Source organism: Pongo abelii, chromosome 18 (assembly GCF_028885655.2).
Source record: "Pongo abelii isolate AG06213 chromosome 18, NHGRI_mPonAbe1-v2.0_pri, whole genome shotgun sequence".
Taxonomy (NCBI): domain Eukaryota; kingdom Metazoa; phylum Chordata; class Mammalia; order Primates; family Hominidae; genus Pongo; species Pongo abelii.
This window is the reverse complement of record NC_072003.2, coordinates 3,588,634-3,606,827: the sequence shown is the minus strand read 5'-3', so window position 1 is coordinate 3,606,827 and position 18,194 is coordinate 3,588,634. Positions and strand designations below refer to the sequence as shown.

At 46.7% G+C, this 18,194-nt stretch overlaps 2 protein-coding genes across 7 annotated transcripts in view; one reads left to right on the top strand and one right to left on the bottom strand.

The window, feature by feature from the left end:
• Positions 1-8,112: 8,112 nt before the first annotated feature.
• On the bottom strand, positions 8,113-16,300 carry ZNF174 (zinc finger protein 174). 2 transcript variants are annotated; one of them, XM_009250408.4, is made up of 4 exons: positions 16,205-16,300; positions 15,069-15,742; positions 12,835-13,057; positions 8,113-9,152 (listed from the first exon to the last, which is right to left on the bottom strand). In XM_009250408.4, exons 2-4 carry the CDS (start codon positions 15,468-15,470, stop codon positions 8,554-8,556), a joined length of 1,224 nt encoding a protein of 407 aa, XP_009248683.1. In that variant the 5' UTR covers positions 15,471-15,742; positions 16,205-16,300; the 3' UTR covers positions 8,113-8,553. The 2 variants fall into 2 exon arrangements, with proteins under 2 accessions (XP_009248683.1, XP_063573609.1); XM_063717539.1 differs by lacking the exon at positions 8,113-9,152 and adding an exon at positions 11,440-12,574 and having other exon boundaries at positions 16,205-16,278.
• A 145-nt stretch (positions 16,301-16,445) lies between these two features.
• ZSCAN32 (zinc finger and SCAN domain containing 32) overlaps positions 16,446-18,194 on the top strand; it is an 18,539-nt gene continuing 16,790 nt past the window's right edge. The window contains exon 1 of one of the 5 annotated variants that reach the window (XM_063717535.1): positions 16,446-16,523. The gene's annotated coding sequence lies outside the window, so the exon portion shown is untranslated. The remainder of the gene's footprint in view (positions 16,524-18,194) is intronic. The other 4 variants (XM_063717536.1, XM_063717537.1, XM_063717538.1 and 1 more) reach the window with 4 other exon arrangements.

Below are 18,194 nucleotides of genomic sequence, written 5' to 3'. Positions count from 1 at the left end.
GTCTCGATCTCCTGACCTCGTGATCCGCCCACCTCAGCCTCCCAAAGTGCTAGGATTACAGGCGTGAGCCACCGCGCCCGGCCGAAACTTAGGTTTTATATTCACCAGGAAATCAAAACATTTGTGTGGCTCATTTTATTGGGACATTCACTTTATTGTAGGGGTCTGGAATCAAAACTGCAATATCTGTGAGGATACTGTATATAACTAAGGTACGTTATTCACAGTAGCCAAGACTTGAAAACAATCTAAGTGTCCACTGGTGGATAAATGGATACACACACACACACACACAGAGGAACATTATTCAGCCTTAAAAAGGAGATCTATGTGCCAGGTGCAGTGACTTACCCCTGTAATCCCAGCACTTTGGGAGGCCAAGGTGGGTGGATTGCTTGAGCCCAGGAGTTTGAGACCAGCCTGGGTAACATAGTGAGACCCCGTGTCTACAAAAAAAATGTTTTACAAAATAAGCCATGTGTGATGGCACACGCCTGTAGTCCTAGCTACTTGGGAGGCTGAGGCGGGAGGACGAATTGACTCCGGGAGGTCAAGTGACTGCAGTGAGCTATGATTGCGCCACTACACTCCAGCCTGGGTGACAGAGCAAGACTCTGTCTCAAAAAAAAAAAGATTCTACCATTTTCAACAACATGAGTGAACCTGTTGGACATTGTGCTAAGTGAAGTAAGCTAGACATAGAAAGAAAAAATACTATATGATCCCACTTATATACAAAATCTAAAAAAGTCAAATACATAAAAGCAGAGTAGGGTGGGCACGGTGGCTCACACCTGTAACCCCAGCACTTTGGGAGGTCGAGGCAGGCGGATCACCTGAGGTCAGGAGTTCGAGACCAGCCTGGGCAACATGGTGAAACCCCATCTCTACTAAAAATACAAAAATTAACCGGGCATGGTGGCGCATGCCTGTAATCCCAGCTACTTGGGAGGCTGAGGCAGGAGATTTGCTTGAACCTGGGAGGTGGAGGTTGCAGTGAACTGAGATCGTACCACTGCACTCCAGCCTGGGTAACAGAGCGAGACTCCATCCCCGCCAAAAAAACAACAAAAAACAGAGTAGAATCGTGGTGGGGGCGGGTGCGGGGGAGGAAATGGGGAAATGTACAGGTGAGAGGGTATAAAGTTGCAGTTATATAAGATGACTAAGTCTAGAAAGCTGATGTACAATATGATGATTGTACTTAATGATATAGTACTGGAAATTTAATAAGAGTAGATTTCAGGTATTACTACGGAAAAAAATTTAAGGTAACTGTGTGAGGAGATGGATATGTTAATTTGCTTGACTATATTAATCATTTCACTATGTATATGTATATCAGAATATCATGTTGTACATCTTAAGTGTTGTACATGCTGTGGCCAGGAAGATGGAGTAGACTGTTCAGGTTGGATTCTGATGTGCTGTCCTGGAGTTGGAATCAGTTCTACCAAAATCACAGGGATTAAGCGTGAAGGAAGGATCACTTGAGTCCAGGAGTTCAGGGCTACAGTGAACCATGATTGTACCACTGTACTCCAGCCTGGGCAACAGAGTGAGACCCTACCTCAAAAAAGAGAAGAAGGAGAAGAAGAGAGGATGGGTGCTTGGGTTAAAAATAATAGTTAAATCAGAGTAGAGAATCAGAGAGGTAATTAGAATAGTTATAAAACTGGCTAACACCATTCAAGTGCGGGTCCTATGCCAGCCCTCCTATGCTAAGCACTTTTCCTGGATTATTTCACCATTATCATCACATTTCACACATCAGAAAATAGGACCAGGTTGTAGGGTATGTTGGGCAGGCAGTAGGAGACAGGATGGAAGGTGCACTGGAGGTGTGTTGTTACATCTCTCAACTTCCTATGAGCTGTACAAACTCCAGAAACATTATTGAATCTCAGTCTCCTCAAATGCCAAGAAGATAATCATAGAGTCTATCTCAAATATGCTAGTCAAAGCAGATGCTGTCAGGTGTATCTCTGTGAGGAATCGCTGTCGTCATCAAGTGATCGCCCTGGCAAGAGAATGTTTGGGGGTGGTATAAAGACCTTCCTATCTTTGGCTGGGCGTAGTGGCTCACGCCTGTAATCCCAGCACTTTGGGAAGCCAAGGCGGGCGGATCACCTGAGGTCGGGAGTTTGAGGCCAGCCTAACCAACATGGAGAAACCCTGTCTCTACTAAAAATACAAAATTGGCCGGGCGTGTGTAATCCCAGCTACTCGGGAGGCTGAGGCAGGAGAATTGCTTGAACCCAGGAGGCGGCAGTTGCGGTGAGCTGAGATCGCGCCATTGCGCTCCAGCCTGGGCAACAATAACGAAACTCCATCTCAAAAACAAAACAAAAAACATAAAAAAAAAAAAAACCAAAAACCTTCCTATCTTTATAAATTAGATCCTTCCTCAGTCACTTGTTATTGTGCCATTTCTGTTTTAACATTTCTTTTATGAGCTGTGTGGTTGCAGTTTTGCCTTTGTGTAATTATTTGATTCAGGTGTGTTCCTTGCTGGAGACTGGGCTTTTTTCTTTTTCTTTTTCTTTTTCCGCCTGAGATAGAGTCTCCCTCTGTCACCCAGGCTGGAGTGCGGTGGTGTGATCTTGGCTCACTGCAACTTCCGCCTCCCGGGTTCAAGCAATTCTCCTGCCTCAGCCTCCCTGAGTAGCTGGGACTATAGGCGCACGCCACCACACCCAGCTAATTTTTTTTTTTTTTTTGTATTTTTGTTAGAGACGAGGTTTCACCATGTAGGCCAGGCTGGTCTCAAACTCTTGACCTCAGGTAATCCGCCCACCTCGGCCTCCCAAAGTACTGGGATTACAGGCGTGAACCACCGCGCCCGGCCTGGAGACTGGGCTTTCTAAGAGACCATGAGCATCGTCCAGGTTCACCATATTGCCTCCAGCCACTATTGGTGCCTGGCATGTAGTGGACAGTCAATAAATATTTGTCATATGTGTGAACAAGCTTAATGAATGAACCCCAGGACACCCTTTGAGGTTCAACAGTCTCAGGCAAGCAACAGTGCGTTGTCTCCCCAGCGCAGCAGCAGGCGGAGCCCACGAAAACCACAATTCCCAGAGGGCTCCATGGCTGTCCGGCCTCCTCTTCACCCTGACAGCTGTGCCAGGCAATGGAAGGTGAAGAGTTCTCGGGCTGGGCGCCAAGCAGCCCACTCAGAGGGGAATCTTTCAGGTACTTCCTGTCGAGGCCCCGCCCCTCACCCTAGAACTGTTCTATCCTCCGGTGGCGATTTCCGGAAAAGACTACCTCTACCATCCCGCCTCCGGGCTCGCTCCGCAGCAGGGTCCTTACCTGTCCATTCCTGCCCGTTGTCCCTGGGTGACCCCGGGGATGGGGGCATGTGACTCCCTGGGGGACCCCGTTCCCTCCCTCCCAGCACATCCCAGGCCCAGAGGAGGAGGCGGGTTCTACCTGGTGGGCGCTTGCCCTCAAACCTACCGGGCACTGACCCTTGGAAGAGGGCTCCCGGGTGCAGTGTTGAGGCGGGAAGGCAGGGATCTGCATTGAGAGGGTTTCGTTGCGATCTGCATTGAGAGGACAACTGCAGCCAAGTAGAGCTATGTTTTGCTTTGAGAAGGTTTAAGAGGAATTCATCTAGCCAGTGAGGTCAGGGAGTCACTGACTCACTGCTGTTTTCTTTTTTTTGAGACGGTGTTTCACTCTTGTGACTTCCAGTTTCTGGTTGCAAATATAAGGAGATTGAACGTTGTCACTCCATTCTAATGACAAATAAAAAGCTGAACAACCCGAAAAACCCAACAATTCTTCTGTAAGAGAAGTGAGGTCACAGGGCAAACAGCCACCCCAAAATTTGTAGAGACAGACTGGTGGATACAGAGAATCACAATCTACTGGAGCAGCTGAGGTCTTCTGGCAGACCATGCATGGGTACGGGGGCTGAGGGGAAACTTACATCTGAGTACAGGATCTTGGGTTCTTCTGGCCATTGGACCCTTCCTGGTCCTCCCGGCCTGGAATTGAGCCTTATACCAAAGGAAAGCTATGCTTGGGGACGGTATGTTGTCCAGGCTGAAGTGCAATGGTGCGATCTCAGCTCACTGCAACCTCTACCTCCCTTCAACCTCGCCTCCCGGGTTCAAGAGATTCTCATGCCTCAGCCTCGTGAGTAGCTGGGACTACAGGCGCGCACCACCACACCCGGCTAATTTTTTTTTTTTTTTTTTTTTTTTTTTTGGTAGAGACAGGATTTCACCATCTTGGCCAGGCTGGTTTTGAACTCCTGGCCTCAAACGATCTGCCTGCCTCGGCCTCCCAAAGTCCTGGGATTACAGGTGTGAGCCACTGCACCTGGCCCCAACCCTTATAATTAAGTAGAAATCTATGTTCCTTCTCTTTTAGGAGAGATGCTCTTTGACTAACTTGATTCAAGATGGATATGTGTGGTGGGTTGAGTCATGGCACCCCAAATGTGTCCACATCCTAATACTTGGAACCCATGAAGTTTACTTTATATGGCAAAAGGGGCTTTGCAGATGTTATTAAGTTAAGGATCTTGAGATGGGGAGATTATTCTGGATTATCCCGGTGGGCCCAACATCATAACGGTCCTTATACAAGGCAAGCAGGAAGGTCATAGTCAGAGGAGAATGCGGTGGAATGAGATTGGAGTGATGCACTTTGAAGGTGGAGGCCAAAGGATGTGGGTGGCTTCTAGAAGCTGAAAAAGTCAAGGCAAGAGATTCACCCCTCAGAGCCTCCAGAGGAACCAGCCTTGCTGACAGCTTGATTTTGGCTGAGTGAAATCAGTTTCAGATTTGTGACTTCTAGAACGATAAGGTTGTGGGTTTTTTTTTTTTCTTTCTTTTTTTTTTTAAGACGGAGTCTCACTCTGTCGCCCAGGCTCTGGAGTGCAGTGATGCAAACTCAGCTCACTGCAAGCTCCACCTCCCGGGTTCACGCCATTCTCCTGCCTCAGCCTCCCGAGTAGCTGGGACTACAGGTGCCCGCCACCACGCCCGGCTAATTTTTTTGTATTTTTAGTAGAGATGGGGTTTCGCTGTGTTAGCCAGGATGGTCTCGATCTCCTGACCTCGTGATCCACCTGCCCCAGCCTCCCAAAGTGCTGGGTTTACAGGCGTGAGCCACTGTGCCTGACGTTTTTTTTGTTTTTTTGTTTTTTTCTTTTATTATTATTATTATTATACTTTAGGTTTTATGGTACATGTGCGCAATGTGCAGGTAAGTTACATATGTATACATGTGCCATGCTGGTGCGCTGCACCCACTAACTCGTCATCTAGCATTAGGTATATCTCCCAATGCTATCCCTCCCCCGTTTTTGTTTTTTGAGTCCAAGTTTCACTCTTGTTGCCCAGGCTGGAGTGCAGTGGCACAATCTCGGCCCACTGCAGCCTCTGCCTCCCACGTTCAAGTGATTCTCCTGCCTCAGCCTCCCGAGTAGCTGGGATTATAGGCGTGCACCACCACATCCAGTTAATTTTTGTATTTTTAGTAGAGACAGGGTTTCACCATATTGGCCAGGCTGATCTTGAACTTCTGACCTCAGGTGAACTTCTGACAACCTTGGCCTCCCAAAGTGCTGGGATTACAGGTGTTAGCCATCACGCCCGGCCCCAGTTTGTGTTGTTTTAAACCATTAAGCTTGTGGGTCATCTGTTACCACACCAAAAGGTACCTAATACAGATGTGACTATGACTTGGAGGTTATTAAGGGACAACAGTGAAATCAGCCTGGTTTCAGTAGGGTGAGGTGGAAACACAATGAGGAAGAAAGAGGCCTTGACCAGGGAGAGGTATCAGGATGGAGCCAGGTATGGGGCAGGTCAGATACAGAAGCTAAATTCTTCATGATCTAACATAACAGATGGGAATGGGATCAGGGCCTAAAGTACCTAAAGGACCACAAAAGCTGTAAGGAAGGCCGCTGGGCCTTCAATAAGCCTCTGCCCAAAAGACAGAAGCTCACCTGTGCATTCAACAGATTGTCACCAGGATCTCTGAACTCAGGCAGACATGGGCCCTGTGGGTACAGTGGGGATTCTCAACTGTTCACATACTGAATATCTGTTTCTCTTGGCTGGGCATTGACAAAGTCCAGAAGCTAAAGTTACAGAAAAACAATGTTCTTGTTTTGAAAGAGCTGTTAGAGTGCATGGTAGTTTCCCAACCTTGGTGATACTGATTTTTTGAGCTAGGTCATTGCTGTGGGGGCTGGCTGTCCCGGCACTGTAGGAGGTTCAGTAGGACCCACTAGAGGCCAGCAACAACCCTCCCTTCCCCAGTCATAACAACCAAAAGTGTCTTTGGACATTGTCCAACATCCCCTGGGGGGCTCCCAGTTTGAGCACCCCTGGTGTATGGGGTCTAGCAGAGAGGCTGGACCCCAATTTTAACAGAAGTCTGCCTAGGGCTCCTCAGGGAAGGCTTTGAGAGAAGGAAACTCTTGTGAGAGGGAGGAGGCAGGAGGGAGTGGGGAGCATCAGGAACTAAAGGCAAAGGAAACAATTGTGTCCAAAGGCCCCAAAGAGGACTCGTAGGTGCGCACATGTCCCTTGGCAGTTAGAAGGGACAAGAGATTCCTTGGGGGGTACAGAAGAGCTCAGCCCACAGCCCTGAGGTGACTGGTAGTTACTTGATGATACTGATGTTTTGGGAAGAATGCTACCTTGCTGAGCATACACCTGTAATCCCAGCACTTTGGGAGTCTAAGGTGAGAGGATGGCTTGAGCCCAGGAGTTCGAGGATAGACTGGGCAACACAGTGAGACTCTGTCTCTACAAAAAATTAGAAAAATTAGCCAGGCATGGTGGTGCATTCCTGTAGTCCCAACTGCTCGGGAGGCTGAGGCGGGAGGATTGCTTGAGCCCAGAAGATTGAAGCTATAGTGAGCCATGATCACACCACTGCACTCTAGCCTGGGCAACAGAGAGAGACCCTGTCTCAAAAAAAAAAAAAAAAAAAAAAGCTACCTGCTTCTATTTTCTGCATCAGGAATGCACTAATCTGCCAAAAGTTTTCTCTAAACTGAGCAATGAGCTAGGAATTGTATACTGATTTGCATTTTAATTTCCGCTTTGAGAAAACGAGGAGGTAGCATTAGATGATCGCTCAGGCTTATTTCCAGGACTCATTTTATATAAATATATTTTGTCACTTAAAAATATGCGGTTGAGGTATAATTTACATATCATAAGGTTAGCCCATTTCAATTATTTTTAGTAAATTTACTGAGTTGTGCAACCATCACCATAATCCAGTCTTAGAATATTTTCATTACCCCAATCCTTTTGCTATTTTTTTTTTTTTTTCCCTGAGACAGAGTCTCACTCTTGTCATCCAGGATAGAGTGGAGTGGTGCAATCATAGCTCACTGCAGCCTCTAACTCCTGGGCTCAAACAATACTTTTGCCTCAGCCTCCAGAGTAGCTGGGATTATAGGCATGCACCATCATGCCTGGCTAATTTTTGTATTGTTTGTAGAGACAGGGTTTAGCTACATTGCCCAGGCTGGTCTCAAACTCCTGGGCTCAATCATCCTGCCTCAGTCTCTCAAAGTGCTAGGATTACATGTGTGAGCCACTGTACCCCCATTGCATTTTGTTATTCTTAAAGCTAATGGGCTAAGTGAGAAAGGAGAGTGGGAAGAATTCCCTTTTATATCTCCTTAGTACTCTTTGTCCACTACTTGCTTCTCACTGTAGCTTTTCCTTATATGTTAGGCTGGGGTTGCAGCAACTGTATAGATTTTTTTTTTTTCTCAATCAAAGGTGCTTTGAGAACATGCACAGTGGTTCACACTTGTAATCCCAGCACTTTGGGACGCCAAGGCAGGAGCATTGCTTGAGCCCAGGAGTTCAAGACCAGCCTGGGCAACATAGCGAGACCCTGTCTCAAAAAAGAAAAAGAAAAAAAAAGGTGCTTTGATACAAAAAAGATCCCTCAAATGTAATTTTCTTTTCTTTTTGTAAAAGCACCATCTAACTACTTGGAAACTCTTCTCACACAAACGTGCATATTCTCATTTCATTCATCCTTTGCTATAAACAGCTAGTAATTACAGAAAGAATATGAGGGATCTATTTTCCAATGAACTTTGCCTTGAAATTCTGGTAGATCACTCATCTTTATTAAAGAGGTGTGTGCATGATAAAAAATTGGTATGACAGCAAATGCGTAACTATATATATAGAATTTATCCCTTAACATATTTTAGAGGATAAAGCAACAGAGAGACGATTTAACAATAAGCGGGCCACCTGCAGGACTGTCCTGATTCTCTCTCAGTAGTTACTCCTCGCTCTCTGCAGAGACTTAAGTTCTCTTTGCCCCAGTGCCCAGACCTGCCACCTCTTCACCCTGTCATCATGCATGGTCGGGCCCTGGTTGGCCTTTTCTGGGCCTCCTCACAGCAGAATGTGCATCATCATTCCTCAAGGGCCTCTTGCTTTCCTTGTAAGTCACACAGTCTTTGTGATTTACATGCAAGTAAGGGGGAGGAGAAACACAAACACCTTCCTTGTGAATCTAAAGCATGGAGTGCTCCTTTTAGTCCCCATGGTGAAGCCTGTGATGCTGGTGAAGGTTTGAGCTCTGGCGAAAGCTTTTCCCACACTGGCCACACTGGTATGGCTTCTCTCCAGTGTGGATCCTCTGGTGCAGCTTCAGGGTTGACTGCCGCCCAAAGCAGTTTCCACACTCTCCGCACGTGTAGGGTCTCTCTCCTGTGTGGACTCTCTTGTGTCTCTTCAGCTCTGAATTCCACGTGAAGCTTTTCCCACAGTCATCACATTTGTAGGGTTTCTTTGCTGAGCGGGTGGGCTGGTGACCAAGATGTTGCAAACGGTTGCTCAGACTCCGTTTACCTCCTTTGCTTTTCTTCAGCTCTCTCAGTGGGTGGCTTTTTAGGGGGCTGCTGATGTATTCCACCCTGCAATGTCTCTGGTAGTGGGCAAATGGCTTTTGAGCATTTGGGGGGCTGACCTGCCTCCGTGACAACCGAGGTTCACTCATATTTGCCCCTCTCGGTTCAGGATTCTGCAGACCATTCCCTTTGGATCTGCCAGCTGACACTGCACATGGCTTTGCTCCTTTAGCCCCTTCCTGTTGTGGATTTTCCTTGTTGTCACTTCTCATTCTGGGGGCCTCTATAATTAGAAAGAAAATGCTTCATTTTCTGCACTTGGAAGAAATAACTTCAGCAAGAGTTATGAAATACTCTGAAAGGTTTCTCAAAGGGTAGCCCTCCATTGGCAACTTGCATTAGACTCATCTGGGGCACTTGTTAAACAAGCAGGCTCTTCACCCTTCCCCCAAAGCTGCTGGGTCAGAATCTCTGGGGGTTGGGCCTGATAATCTGAACAGTTAGCAGGCTCATGGGGTGATTGTGATTTATATTAAATTTAGGAACCAAGTTCTCCATCCTCCTTCTTCCTTTCTCCCTTTAGGGAAAGGTTTAGGAAACGAAGAACAGGGAAAAGCAAACCCATCAGAATTGGGTATCTAATGAATGAAAGAAGGAAGAGAGGTGAAATCTCAACATTGTAAATTTTACTGCTGTAGTTCAGTGCCTGAGCTATTTCAACAAATACCCCTCACTTAGTAAACACTAATTGACAACCACCTTCTCTTCAAAAGATGGTAAGTTCAGAGACTGTGATGTTTTCTTTCATTACAAATTTGACAGTATATGAGTTCAGAAACTGGAATACGGGCTTAGCCATGTATCCTAATTACAGAAGGATTGACAGTCTGGATGGAGATGACCTGGAACGGCCTGTGGGAAATCACAGGATCTGGAGAGGGATCCCTTGTGATGTGGAAAATGTGTGTGTGCACGCATGCATGCACAGGTGCATGCACGTTGTTCAATATGGCAGCCACTAGCCACATGTGACTATGTGGCTACTGGGTACTTGAAATGTGACTACTGTGACTAAGGAACTTAATTTTAAATTATATTTAATTTTAATTCATTTAAATTCAAATGTAAATAATCAGTCTATACAATCAGGGTCAATTGCTTTTTGATAAGACAATTCAATGGGAAAAGAATAGTCTTTTTCATAAAGGATTCTAGGACTACTGGATTTCCACATACAAGAGAATGAAGTTGGACCCTGCTATGGTCTGAATGTTTATCCCCACTGTCCCCTGACACACATATATTGACAGTCCCCAGTGCAGTGGTCTTGGGAGGTGGGGCATCTGGGAGGTGATTAGGTTATGAGGGTGGGGTCCTCATAAATGGGATTAGTGTCCTTATAAAAGAAACCCAAGAGACTACCATGTGGGGACTTATAGCAGGCACCATTAATGAGGAATGGGCCCTCACCAGACACCAAATCTGCTGGCACCTTGATCTTGAACTTCCCAGCATCCAGGAACTATGAGCAACAAATTTCTGTTGTTTATAAATTACCTAGTCTAAGGCAATTTGTTGTAACAGCCTGATCAGATTAAGACAGACCCCTGATCAGATTGACAGACCCTTACCTCAAATCCTATATAAAAATTGACTTGTTTCTTTATGTATGGGGAAAAAGTTAACTTAAAATGGACCAAATAGCTGAAAGTAAGAGCTAAATCTATGTCTCTTTGAAGAAACCATAGCTGTATATATTTGTGCCCTTGGATTAGGCAGTGGTATTTTACACATGACACCAAAGCACAAAGAAAGAAAAAAATAGATAAGTTAGACTGCAGCAAAATGAAAAACATGTGCTTCAAAGGACACTGTCAAGAAAGTGAGACAACCCACAGAATGAGAGAAAAGATTTGCAAATTACACATAAGGGTCTAGTATCTAGAATACATAAAGGACTCTTATAAAAAATAAAGACAAATAACCTAATTTAAAAATGAGCAAAGGATCTGAACAGACATTTTTCCACACAAGATATGTAATTGGATAATAAGCACATGAAAAGATGTTCGACACCATTAGTCACTAGGGAAATGTAAATCAAAACCTCAAATCAAAATTTCTCACCGAATAGGATGGGTATAAGACAATAACAAGTGCTAGCAAGAATGTGGAGAAATCGGAATCCTCACACAGTATTAGTGGGGATGTAAAATGGTGCAGCTGCTTTAGAAAACAGTCTGGTAGTTCCTCATAAATTAAACATGGAATTACCATATGACCTAGCATATGGTAATTCCATTCCTAGGTATATACTCAAGAGAAATGAAAACATGTCTATACAAAAACACACATTTATAGCAGCATTCTTCATAATAACCAAAAAGTGGAAACAACCCAAAAATCTATGAACAGATGAACCAACATGAACAGAAAACCAACATGTAATATATCCATACAATGCCTATTATTCAGCCACAGAAAAGGAATGAAGCACTGATTCATGCTACAGCATGGATAAAACTTGAAAACATGCTCAGTGAAAGAAGCCACACACAAAAGACCACATATTGTGTGATTCAATTTATTTATTTATTTATTTATTTTTGAGACAGGGTCTTACTTTGTCACATAGGCTGGAGTGCAGTGGCACGATCTCAGTTCACTGCAGCCTTGACCTCCCAGGTTCAAGTGATCCTCCTGCCTCAGCTCCCCCAAGCAGCTGGGATTACAGGTGTGCAGCACCATGCCCCGCTAATTTTTGCATTTTTTGTAGAGACAGGATTTCGCCATGTTGCTCAGGCTGGTCTCGAACTCCTGAGCCTAAGTGATCCGCCTGCCTCGGCCTCCCAAAGTGCTGGGATTACAGGCGTGAGCCACTGTGCCCGGCCTGTGTGATTCCATTTGTATAAAATGTTCAGAATAAGCAAATCTAGAGACAAAAAGTAGACTGTGGTTGCCAGGGTCTAAATGTTTACGTTCCTCCAAATTCATATGAAATTCTAACTCCCAAGGTAATAGTGTTAGGACGTGGGGCCTTTGGGAGGTGATTAGGTCATGAGGGTGCTGCCCTCACTGGAATGGGATTAGTGCCTTCATGAAAGAGCCCCACGGGAGCCTGTTTTCCCTTTCTGCCACATGAGGACTGAGAAGTAGGCAGTCTGTGACCTGGAAGAGGGGCCTCACTGGAACCCAACCATGCTGGCACCTTGAACTCAGACTTCCTAGCCTCTAGAACTGTGAGAAATAAACTCCTGTTGTTTATAAACTACCTAGTCTCTAGCATTTTACATTAGCAGCCTGAATAGACTAAAACACGAAGTACCTCATTGGATGTAGCAAATATTAAGAAACTAAAGATTTTTGTCTTCTTGTAACCCTCCTCCCTAACGTGCTCACTGTATCTTGTATTCACATCACCAGGCTTGGCCAAAATGTCACTGTCATTCAGGCTTAGAGATCACAGGACTGTGTAGAACAAGGCCAGCAGTTACACAAGTATCACACCAGAGAAAGGGAAACAGATTTGAGGATCTAAAGTACAAGCAACATCACAAAGGAGGATAAAGATATACTATATAGGGTGGGTTTTTTTTTCTACCAGGCCCCTCTAAACAGAAGCATTTTAAGCAATGAAACTCAGCCATAGCTTGCATGGAAGTTCATCTGTGGCCATATTTGGATTTGTCTTTTCTATAAGAAGTTCTGAAACGGACAGAAAAGTAGGTACAACCCTGTCATGCACTGGATTCTCAAATTTTCATTAACAGAAAATGATAAAAACATACTTATTTGTAGTATTACCACCATTCTAATTAGTGAAATTTGTTTAGTGAATAATCATCTACTATTATATATAACATTTAAAAAAACACACACATGTGGTCTATGCCTTTGCAGAACCATGAGATACATTGATGGAGATAAAGGGCTGATGAGAGGGAGAGAAAAGGCAGAGTGTTTACCTGTCCCAGCCAATTTGGGGGTTGGTTCTTGGAGAAGTGGGGATTTCTCCCAATGATGGGGGCTCAGCCGGTCATAAGCTCCTGCCTGGGAAGGCTCTGCTGGAGAGCTCTCCCTGAGATCTCTCCTAGGAGTCTGCGGTTGAAAGTCTGGCAGTTCCTGTTCTCCAAGCTGAGAGCCAGTTTTCTCCAAGAGCACCTTTTGCCCCTGCATACAAACAGCCACCTAGGAACAAGCCCCATCCATTAATTCCATCCATCAGGACTGAGGGAAGCTTGATCTCTCACTGTTGTATAATGACCTGTTTACCTTGGGAATTGCTGATAACCATCTAGAGGTCAACTTTCATAGAAACCACTGAAACCCTCAAAGGAAGTAAAGGGAAGGACGTGAAGAATGACAGGAATGAGGATGCTACAAGTCAGCCGAGTGGCTTCCCCTAAAGCTTGGGCCTTTCTCAAGGGCCAGAGTCAAAGTCATCAGGGTAGTTGCTGGCACAAATATCAGGGTCAGTCACGACACTGGGCCATCAGATGCCTACTCTACACACCACCCCCCACCTACTTCTGCTGGAAACAGGCCCTGTAGGAAAAGGAAGCAGTATGGTGAGGGGCTATTAAAAATCTTTCTTACCTAATACATTGTTCTGCCAAAGGCTTTCCTGGTAAGGAGATTCCAGTAGTAGTAGGGGTCTAAGAGGACTACCCCACCTTCATTCCTTAACAAGTTCTATTTTCCGAAGTACCTGCTGTTTGCTTCTTGCCTAGGCCCTGACTGGGGTCTGACTTCGGGGAGGGGAGTGGCAAGCAATGGCAACACTGGCCAGTTGAACTGTAACTTCCTGATCCAAAGACAATAAGCTAGTCAGGCATTGTGTGGCTCACTCCTGTAATCCCAGCACTTTGGGAGGTCAAGACGGGAGGATCGCCTGGGCCCAAGAGTTCAAGACCAGCCTGGGCAATGTGGAAAAACTCTGTCTCTACAGAAGTACAAAAATTAGCCACGCATGGTAGCATGTACCTGCAGTCCCAACTACTTGAGAGGCTGAGGTGTGAGGAACACTTGAGCTGGACATGGAGGTTGCAGAGAGCTGAGATCGTGCCACTGCCCTCCAGCCTCAGCAACACAGTGAGACCCAGTCTCAAAAAAAAAAAAAAAAAAAAAAAAATCAAAGACAAAAAGCTAGGCCAGGAGTGGTGGCTCACGCCTGTAATCCCAGCACTTTGAGAGGCCAAGGCCGGCAGATCACTTGAGGTCAGGAGTTCGAGACCAGCCTGGCCAACATGGTGAAACCCCCTCTCTACTAAAAAATACAAAAATTAGCTGGGCGTGGTGGCAGGCACCTGTAAACCCAGCTACTCAGGAGGCTGAGACCTGAGAATCGCTTGAACCCGGGGTGCAGAAGTTGCAGTGGGCTGAAATGGCACCACTGCACTCCAGCCTGGGAAACACAGCAAGACTCCATCTCAAAAAAAAAAGAAAAAAAAAAAAAGACAATAAGGTAAACACTGGAAAGACAATAAGTTAGAACTTCCAATGAAATGAAGTTCCCCAAAGGCCAACTGCTACCCAACAGGGTGACCCTATCTGCTAAGAATTCTGCTTGTAGGAAAACTAAGTTGGGGTGGGGGAAGAGCTGACAGAAGGGATTCAAGAACCTTACAATTACTTCTGGTGACACAAGGTGCATAAAGGAATGGTAAGAACTTTGGTCCTCTGTTGCCTCACTGGGTATCAGTAGTTGGATTTTCTAAAAAGCTGTTAACAACTCAGGATAGGCTCCCAGATAGAGGCTGGAAGCAACTTCTGAAGCCATCCAGTCCACTTCTGAGACTCAGTCCTTAAATAGGGAGAGATCCAGATACCAAACATTACCTAGATGAAAAAGAAATCGGCCGGGCGCGGTGGCTCACACCTGTAATCCCAGACTTTGGGAGGCCGAGGCGGGCGGATCACGAGGTCAGGAGATCGAGACCATCCTGGCTAACACGGTGAAACCCTGTCTCTACTAAAAATACAAAAAATTAGCCGGGCGCGGTGGCGGGCGCCTGTAGTCCCAGCTACTCGGGAGGCTGAGGCAGGAGAATGGCGTGAACCCGGGAGGCGGAGCTTGCAGTGAGCCGAGATAGCGCCACTGCACTTGGGCCTGGGCGAAAGAGCAAGACTGCGTCTCAAAAAAAGAAAAAAAAAAAAAGAAAAAGAAATCCCCAGGATGATGGGAGAGGACCCTCCTTACCCACTGCTTTGGTTTCTTGGATGCTCTGTGAAAATCTTCCACGAGGGTCACAATCTCCTTGCTGCTCATTGGACATCGATGCCTGACCCGAGCCTGGATCTCCGGGGGCAGAATGGTCAGGAACTGCTCCATCACCAGAAGCTCCAAAATCTGCTCCTTGGTGTGCAGCTCGGGTTGCAGCCACTGACGGCAGAGCTGTCGGAGCTGGGAGAGCGCCTCTTGGGGTCCAGACACCTCTTGATAACAAAAGCGTCTGAAGCTCTGGCGGCAGAGCTCAGGATCTGGGCAGTTTTTTTGCAGAGTAGGCCCCCGTTTCTCTTCTAGTTTGGCTATTATGTGTCTCTCTTGCTTGGAGGAAGCTTCAGTGTTGGAGCTTAAAGTTATCTCCATTTTAGCTGCCATTTTGGGCGTCAGGAGACAACTCTCTTCTTGTAAACGGGTTAAGCCTTTGGGATCATGACCCTGGAGAAGTCTCTGAATACTAGAAAGATTCTAGAAACGAAGGTTCTCTGAAGATGTTAGGGGGAACGGGATGCAGAGACAAGGCCTCACTTGCTAGCCTTTACTAGCCAAACTCAAGACAACGCGGTCCCTGGGAGTGGGAAGAGTTTTGTCTTCTTGTCAGATTTTTGCAGTCTTGCAAAGGAGAAAAGTCATAACGTCCTAAAAGGACTCTGGGGAAAAAATACTTCTTTTATTTCAGTAGCAAGCACACAGGTCTCGGGTTTAATGAGCAATACGCTCTAACCGGCGGGTGGAGCGGAATCCCTAGGTAAAGTTCAAGCTGTCACAGGTAGCTTGCCCCAACTCTCCCGCATCCTGGCGGAAACCGACCGGGTGCATGTCGCCGGGTGCTAAACGGTAGAGCTAAGCGAGGCCACAGCGCCAGCCGGGGGTGTGAGGTAGCGAACAGCCTCCTGCACGCGAGCGAAGCGGCTGCTCGCTGCCGAGGCGCCGCAGGCCCAGTGGCTCCGGCCTCCAGGGCGGCCCCGCGGCCCAGCCAGCCCCAGGCCTGGCGAAGCTGCCGCAACCCGGTGCGCAGCTGAACTCCACGCCCGGTGTGAGCTCGGACTGGCGACTGCGACACCGGAATCCCGAGCAGCCCGGCGCCCCGCACCCACCTGCAGCCGACTTACCTCTCTGGGAACCCAAGACCGCGGGACTTGGGACCCGATACCGGCGAGCACGGGCTGGGGGCGGGGTCGATGCCACTCGCTGCGGAGACGCCCACTGGCTGCTGAGGACAACTACTGAGAGGGCCCGCCTCCTGCCAAGGGCATTCTCTACCGACTATTGGTTGCTGCGTCTGTCAATACCGTCGCAGTGCATCCCGGGAGCTGCAGTCCGGCAACTCGGCTTGCGGGCCTGCGCAGGGGCGGGCGTAGTGGGCGGAGCGAATCGCGCCGCTGACTTCCGGCCCGGAGGCTGACGGAGTTTGTGGAGTGCTGGTGTCCGGTGAGTTCTCCGCTTGTTTGCGGCCGGCGGGATTAGCGGCTGGGCCCTGCGACGGCCGAGGAGCCCCTCTCCGCTGGGAGTCTTCTCCGAGGCGTTTGGGTCTGGCTCCGAAGGGCGTCTCCTTGGGACAGGCAGCCTCCCTCAGGCCGGGCGTCCCCAGACGCGCCGCGATCACCGTGCCCCGCTCCCACCGCGCGGATCACCCCGAGCCTGAGCGCCGGCTCCCCGGGACCCCCTGGCCTTGACCCTGCTCATCTCGTCCCTGTCTCGCCCACTACCTACTCATCCACAGTGCCTGACCCTGGCACCGAGTGCGTTCTGAGTACTCAATAAATAGTTACTAAGTGAAAAACCTATCAACCTGGCTCCCCATCCTCATGCTGCATTTTTTTTCCGAGTGTTTGGGCCATCGCTAGAGTGAAGTAAAATTTTCAGAGAACAGCATTTTAAAATTTAACGATGAGTGGGAGGTAAGGGGTCAAAAGGGGTCAAGAGGGGTGCAGGTTCCGCCTTCTGCATGAAGTTAGAAGAGCTTTTATTAAATTATTCTTCAGCCAGGTAAGGCACGGGATGAACATAATGAAGGCAAGGGGTGCAGGTTCTAGTCCTGGCCTTGCTGCCTAGGAGCTGTGCTGTGTGATGCTTTAGGCAAGATACTTCATCGCTCTGAGTTTCTTTTTGGCTAAAAAACAGTGCTAACAGTAATAATGCCCTTGATTTCGCTATCTCTAGAAGCACTGAAATATAAAGAGAATTTAAGTGAAGGCAGTTCAAGTTCCTTGAGAAAAGGGAACACAAATCCATTTTTAAAATATAAAAAAATTTCTTTAATTTTTAAAAAACATTTACCATCTTAACCATTTTTAACTGTACAGCTCAGTAGTCCTGAGTATATTCATATTGTTGTGCACGCTGGATCCATTTTAATACCACATGGTGAGGGTGTATCAGCCCCTGTAGAAAATGTAAATTACGATCTGCTTTATTTTGTGTTTTAAGTAGTTAAAAACCAACACAAACTCATTAAAAAAGACTGCCTTCGCCGGTGCAGTGGCTCACACCTGTAATCCCAGCACTTTGGGAGGCCAAACTGGGAGGATCACTTGAGCACAGGAGTTTGAGACCAGCCTAGGCAACATAGTGAAACTCCACCTCTACAAAAAATACAAAAGTTAGCCTCTATTTAAAATTATTTTTAAGTTCGGGCATGGTGGCTTATACGTGTAATCCTAACACTTTGGGAGGTTGAGGTGGGAGGATTGCTTGAGTTCAGGAGTTTGAGACCAGCCTGGGCAACAGAGTGAGACTCCATCTCTAAAAATAAAAAAAAGAAAATTATTTTTAAAAGTTATTTATTGTTAAATTTTAAATTATATAAAACTTTTTAAAATTAACTCTTAAAAAATAAAATATTGCCTTACATAAACTGGCCTTGGAGATCCAAACATGTTGTCAAGACTTGAGTATATTGCCCTCTTGTAAACAGGCTCACTCCTGTGATGGAAGAGTGGAGTAGAGAGTGGGACATAGTTGCAGACAACTCTGGTCTTACATTTGCCCAATTTAGCAATTCCCAGAAAATTAAGAGCTTTCCCTACCTCTCATGTAAAATCTGAGAAAAGAATTTTGATAGGCCTAGCTTGTGTGTCATATGCCCACTTCTGGGGAAGT

Bases quoted from the DNA above. Each gene is read 5' to 3' on its own strand.
- ZNF174 (XM_009250408.4), bottom strand. From the start codon at position 15,470: ATGGCAGCTAAAATGGAGATAACTTTAAGCTCCAACACTGAAGCTTCC. The intron at 13,058-15,068 runs GTAAGGAGGGTC...GCTTGTTCCTAG, and splicing joins CCAAGAAACCAAAGCAGTGG to GTGGCTGTTTGTATGCAGGG. The intron at 9,153-12,834 runs GTAAACACTCTG...TTCTAATTATAG, and splicing joins CCCCAAATTGGCTGGGACAG to AGGCCCCCAGAATGAGAAGT.